Source organism: Anolis carolinensis, unplaced genomic scaffold, assembly GCF_035594765.1.
Source record: "Anolis carolinensis isolate JA03-04 unplaced genomic scaffold, rAnoCar3.1.pri scaffold_13, whole genome shotgun sequence".
Classification (NCBI taxonomy): Eukaryota; Metazoa; Chordata; class Lepidosauria; order Squamata; family Dactyloidae; genus Anolis; species Anolis carolinensis.
Window position 1 is genome coordinate 12038850 of NW_026943824.1, and position 6881 is coordinate 12045730.

General features: G+C 42.9%; 1 protein-coding gene across 2 annotated transcripts in view; it reads right to left on the minus strand.

The window, feature by feature from the left end:
* Positions 1-3358, minus strand: part of lmf1 (lipase maturation factor 1) — a 120044-nt gene extending 116686 nt beyond the window's left edge. Inside the window, exon 1 of one of the 2 annotated variants that reach the window (XM_062964711.1) lies at positions 3151-3358. In XM_062964711.1, coding sequence (XP_062820781.1) covers positions 3151-3328 — 178 coding nt within the window. In that variant the 5' untranslated portion in view covers positions 3329-3358. The remainder of the gene's footprint in view (positions 1-3150) is intronic. The other variant, XM_062964710.1, reaches the window with a different exon arrangement.
* Between the last annotated feature and the right edge of the window lie 3523 nt (positions 3359-6881).

Consider the following 6881-nt stretch of genomic DNA (forward strand, 5'->3'; position numbering starts at 1 on the left):
GCTTCTGCTGGCCCGTTTAGCTTGGATAAATGAAACTCTACTGTATATATATATAATTTTAATGTGCTTTATCAGGGTTTTTGTATTTTATGATTATTTATACATTGATTATACATACACACACACACACACACATGTGAGCACATTGAAACTCCAACCCCCTTCAGACAGGACGGAAGGCACAGTCAAAGCACCCCTCACAGATGGCCATCTAGCCTGAACATCAGGAAGAACTTCCTCACTGTGAGAGCTGTTCAGCAGTGGAACTCTCTGCCCCGGACTGTGGTGGAGGCTCCTTCTTTGGAGGCTTTTGAGCAGAGGCTGGATGGCCATCTGTTAGGGGTGCTTTGAACGTGATTTCCTGCTTCTTAGCGGGGGGTTGGACTGGATGGCCCGTGAGGTCTCTTCCAACGCTACGATTCTATGATTCTATGACTCTGTGCACAAACCTCCAGAGAGGTTTAATCCCTACAAAAGTGGAAAACAGGTCAGGTATTAATTATTTTTATTAAAAGGAATTATTTCCTTGGATTTTTTGCTGGTTGTTTGAGCATTGCAATTGCTTGAGCCCCAGGCCCATACAAGACCCCAATGATCTGCTTTGAACTGGATTATATGGCAGTGTGGACTCAGACAATCTAGTTCAAAGCAGATAAATCTAGATTATCTGCTTTGAACTGGGTTATATGAGTCTACACTGCCATATCACTCAGATGGTCTGGATTATCTGCTTTGATAATAGTCTAGTTCAAAGTAGATAATGTGGATTATGTGCTTTGTAAATCTGGATTATATGGCGGTGTGGACTCATATAATCCAGTTCAAAGCAGATAATCTGGGTTATATGGCTGGGTGGCTTTGATAACCTGGGTCATATGGCGGTGTAGACTCAGAGGCGGTCCAACCATAAGGCGAAATAGGCATTTGCCTGTGGCACCATCGTCCCGGGGGCACCATCGTCCTGGGAGGAGGGCACCACTCTCCACCTCCTTCTCTTTTGGGCCTTCCGGCCAGCGCAGACCCACCTTCGCACCACACAAGCCCACCTTTGGGGCCTTCAGAGATTGTGAGGTCTGTAGGAACTTGGAAGCTAGGTATGTGGGGTTTATATATCTGTAGAAGGTCCAGGGTGGGAGAAAGAACTTTTCTTTGAAGCAGGTGTGAATGTTGTAATTAATCACCTTGATTAGCATTTAATGGCCCTGTGGCTTCAAGGCCTGGCTTCTTCTTGCCTGGGAGAATCTTTTTTTGGGAGGAGTTAGCTGTCCCTGATTGTTTACTGTCTGGATTTCTTCTGTTTTCAGAGTGTTGTTCTTCATTTATTGTCCTGATTTTAGAGGGGTTTTTTTTAATACTGAGGGCTATCTGGGTTATCTAAGTCCACACTGCCCTATATCCCTGTTCAATGTTTAGTGCTAAATTTGCAAATATAGTAATTCCTACATAACATTACCATGTATTGAACTGCTTTTTCTATTGATTTGTTGTAAAACATGATGTTTTGGTGCTTAATTTTTAAAATAATAATGTAATTTGATGTTTTATAGGCTTTTTCTTTATACTTCCTTATTATCCAACATTTTCGCTTATCCAACGCTTTTATTTTTCAGTGATTGGTTTGGGGGGGCGCCAAAATTCTGTTTGCCTACACTTGAAAAATACCTAGGGCCGGCTCTGTGTAGACTCATAATCTAATTCAACGCAGGTAATATGGATTATGTGGTTTGTAAATCTGGATTATATGGCGGTTTAGACTCATATATCTAGTTCAATGCAGACAATGTGGATTATGTGGTTTGTAGATCTGGATTATATGGCGGTTTAGACTCATACATCTATTTCAATGCAGACAATGTGGATTATGTGGTTTGTAGATCTGGATTATAAGGCAGTGTAGACTGATATAGTCTAGTTCAATGCAGACAATGTGGATTATGTGGTTTGTAGATCTGGATTATATGGCGGTTTAGACTCGTATATCTAGTTCAATGTAGACAATGTGGATTATGTGGTTTGTAGATCTGGATTATATGGCAGTGTAGACTCATATAGTCTAGTTCAATGCAGACAATGTGGATTATGTGGTTTGTAGATCTGGATTATATGGCGGTTTAGACTCATATATCTAGTTCAATGCGGACAATGTGGATTATGTGGTTGGTAAATCTGGATTATATGGCGGTTTAGACTCATATAGTCTAGTTCAATGCAGACAATGTGGATTATGTGGTTTGTAGATCTGGATTATATGGCAGTGTAGACTCATATATCTAGTTCAATGCAGATAATGTGGATTATGTGGTTTGTAGATCTGCATTATATGGCGGTTTAGACTCATATATCTAGTTCAATGCAGACAATGTGGATTATGTGGTTTGTAGATCTGGATTATATGGCTGTGTAGACTCATATAGTCCAGTTCAATACAGATAATGTGGATTATGTGGTTTGTAGATCTGGATTATATGGCGGTTTAGACTCATATATCTAGTTCAATGCAGACAATGTGGATTATGTGGTTTGTAAATCTGGATTATATGGCAGTTTAGACTCATATAGTCTAGTTCAATGCAGATAATGTGGATTATGTGGTTTGTAGATCTGGATTATATGGCAGTTTAGACTCATATAGTCCAGTTCAATACAGATAATGTGGATTATGTGGTTTGTAGATCTGGATTATATGGCGGTTTAGACTCATATACAGATAATGTGGATTATGTGGTTGGTAAATCTGGATTATATGGCTGTGTAGACTCATATAGTCTAGTTCAATGTAGATAATATGGATTATGTGGTTTGTAGATCTGGATTATATGGCGGTGTAGACTCATATAGTCTAGTTCAATGCAGATAATCTGGATTATATGGCAGTGCAGACTCATAAAGTCTAGTTCAATGCAGATAATCCTGGTTATACGGCAGTGTGGCTTTGATAATCTGAATTATATGGCAGTGTAGACTCATATAATCTAGTTCAATGCAGATAATGTAGATTATATGGTTTGTAAATCTGGATTATATGGCAGTGTAGAAGGGGTCAGAGATGCACCTGGACAGTGGGGAACCTGGAGGGGGCGTGGCTTGCTTCTTAGGCCCCGCCCACTCCTCTCCTTCTCCCCCCCCCCCCCTTGAAATCCCAGGACTCACAGTAAATGAAGGCGGTGCTGCGCAAGAGCACCAGGCGCGTGAGCCAAAAAGTTCCGGGCTGCAAGTCAGGAATAGAAGGGCTGCAAGGCTTTTGTGCTTCGGGAGCATCTCCCCCGCCGATTTCCCCCGCCGCCCCCCACTTCCCTCGGCGCCTGAGCTCCGCTCCACTGGAAGCCATGCTTGTTTTGGGAAAGCGGGAGACGAGCTGGAGGCAAGCTGCGCAACTGCGCCTGCGCAGTCTGGAGGGGCCACGGAGCGCGCTGCTATTGGCTCTCCTCTTACAATCCCAGTCCCATCTGCACGGTGGGATCAATGCGGGTTGGCACCACTTTTAAAAGCGCCCTGCCTGCATAGAATAGCATCTTGGGAGCTATGTGTATACAATATATTATATATTACTGTATTTTATATTGTATATTATGTACAATATATATATATAGTATATTGTATATAATATGCAATATAAAATACAGTAATACAGTAGAGTCTCACTTATCCAAGACTCGCTTATCCAACGTTCTGGATTATCCAACGCATTTTTGTAGTCAATGTTTTCAATATATCGTGATATTTTGGTGCTAAATTCGTAAATACAGTAATTACTACATTGCATTACTGTGTATTAAACTACTTTTTCTGTCAAATTTGTTGTATAACATGATGTTTTGGTGCTTAATTTGTAAAATCATAACCTAATTTGATGTTTAATAGGCTTTTCCTTAATGCCTCCTTATTATCCAATATATTCGCTTATCCAACATTCTGCCGGCCCGTTTATGTTGGATAAGTGAGACTCTACTGTATTACAATATAATATCATAGGTTGGATCTACACTGCCATACAATCCATATTATCTGCTTTGCACTGGATTATATGAGTCTACACTGCCATATAATCCAGTTCAAAGCAGATAATCTGGATTTTATCTGGCAGTGTAGAAGGGGCACAGGCTTCTGAAGGCCGAGGCCTTATTGCAATAGCCTTTACAATAAAGAACCTCCTTTGAAATGGGCTCAGTCTGAGTCTCCATCGAGACATCTGGCTCCGTGGACAGTTAATAATTTTTTTGCAAAACTTTCACTGAGGAGGTTTTTTTTTTTCTGGCTCTGTCAGAACAGCTGCAAGGAAATATTAAAACGAGGAATTTTTATCTCTGCTGCTCTGTAAGACTAAACTCCGCGTCCCATGGGCCTGGAAGGATGCATGACGGACTGCTGTCACGGCAATCACTCTGGACGAGTGGGGATCTGCCAATTTGAGGCCCATCCGAATATTTCCTGCTCCCATGTGCTCTCCGGCCCGTCACCAACCGTTCTTGAACCGTGAGTTCCTTTATTGGGTTTCCAAATGCTTATCTAGTGTTGCGCTTTGTGGGCAGCCTCTACCCTTTCCATCCAAGACAGCTTGTTTTCGTAGAACCACAGAGACCCAGAGGTCATCTAGTCCAACCCCATGAGGCGGATGAACTCAAACAATGATGGATCTGGACCAAACTTGGCATGTATACCCGATGTACGCAAATTTGAATACTATTGGGTTTTGAGTGGGCCCCTGGTGGCACAGTGTGTTAAAGCGCTGAGCTGCTGAACTTGCGGACCGAAAGGTCCCAGGTTCAGATCCTGGGAGCAGAATGAGCGCCCGCTGTTAGCCCCAGCTCCTGCCAACCTAGCAGTTCAAAAACATGCAAATGTGAGTAGATCAATAGGTACCACTCCAGCGGGAAGGTTTCGGTGCTCCATGCAGTCATGCCAATGGCCACATGACCTTGGAGGTGTCTACGGACAACGCCGGCTCTTTGGCTTAGAAATGGAGATGAGCGCCAACCCCCAGAGTCAGACATGACTGGACTTAATGTCAGGGGAAAACCTTTACCTTTACCTTTTTATGCTTGTCTGGGTTGTCCGAATCCACACTGCCCTATGGTAAAGGTAAAGAGATTCCCCTGACATTAAGTCCAGTTGTGTCCGACTCTGGGGGGTTGGTGCTCATCTCCATTTCTAAGCCGAAGAGCCAGCATTGTCCGTAGACACCTCCAAGGTCATGTGGCCGGCATGACTGCATGGAGGGCCGTTATCTTCCCGTCAATAGGAGCAATGCCTATTGATCTACTCACATTTGCATGGGGTGTAAATACAGACAACACATATCTAATATTCCATACCTCACAACCTCTGAGGATGCCTGCCATAGATGTGGGCGAAACATCAGGAGAGAATACTTCTGGAACATGGCCACACAGCCCGAAAGACATACAACAACCCCATGCCCGCCACATGACCTTGGAGGTGTCTATGGACAATGCCAGCTCTGGCTTAGAAATGGAGATGAGCACCAATCCCCAGAGTCGGTCACGACTGGACTTAACATCAGGGGAAACCTTTACCTTTGCCTTTTACTGGGTTTTGAGTGGAATTGGCTTGGACATTTTGGAGTTGTAGGTACTGGGATGTATAGTTCACCTGCAATCAATGAGAACTCTAAATTCCACCAAAGATTGAATTGGCCCAAACTTGTCACACAGAGGCCCCATGATGAGCAAAAAAGTTAGAGGTCTTTGGGATAAATTCACCTTGATTGGGGGGAGTTGTAGTTCACCTACATCCATGGAGTACTGTGAACCCAAACACCGATGGATCTGGACCAAACTTGGCACACAGACCTGATATGCCAAAATTTGATTACTAGAGGGGTTTGGGAGGAAGTGACCTTCCTTTCTGGGAGTTGTAGTTCACCCACAACCAGGGAAACTGTGACCTCAACCGATATTGACCTGGATCCATGACTAACACAACATACTGGAAGGGTTTGTGGGGACTGACTCAACATAGAGGGAGTTGTAGTTCACCCTGCAGCCAGAAAGTACACTGAACCCCACTGGTGATGCATCTAGAGCAAACTTTCCCAACATAACAAACTTTAAGTACTGATGGAGATGCAGAACCCCTATATAATATCACCAGGGTGAATGCCAAATGCCAACCAAAGGACCTTGAAGGCATTAAGGAGCCTTCCGCTGCTCCCAGAGAAATCAATTTTTTTTCATTAAGTATGAATGGGGTGGGAGGGGCAGCCTGATTCATTCAGGAATGAAACTGTTCCCATTCTGGTCCCCCAAAAGTGACAATGAGCAGGATGCCAACTTTCAAGGAGTGATCCAAAACCGCCCCCAACTTCCAAGAATATCCTGCATGGTTTCTTTTCCCTCCCACCTGAATGGAAATTGGATTGTGAATCAAGGGAAAGGGAATGAATGGAAAGTGTTGCCCTTTTGTGGGGGTTTCCATGACAGATTGCTGAAATGTCGAACTGAAAAGGGGCCTCCAAGGATAATCTAGCCTGACCCCTAAAAGCTTGGTTTTTAAGACTTCCCAATGGAGAAGAGTCGTTCCAGTGCTGACCATTCCTTACCACCAGCAAATTCTTCCTAATCTTTACATTGAATATATATGTGTGTGTGTGTGTGTGTGTGTGTGATTTATATGTTTTTAATTCTTTTTAATGCTTGTATAATGTATTCTTATTGATTATTGTTAATGATTTTAAATATGTTGCTAATTTTTACTTATTTTTTTGGCGTTGAATTTTGCCGGATGTTGTAAGCCGCCTTGAGTCCCCTCGGGTGAGAAAGGCAGGGTAAAAATGCTGTAAGTAAATAAATAAATGAAATACATCCTGACTACTTACACAGTGTCTACTCAACATGTGTGGACTCAGCTAACCCAGTTCAAAG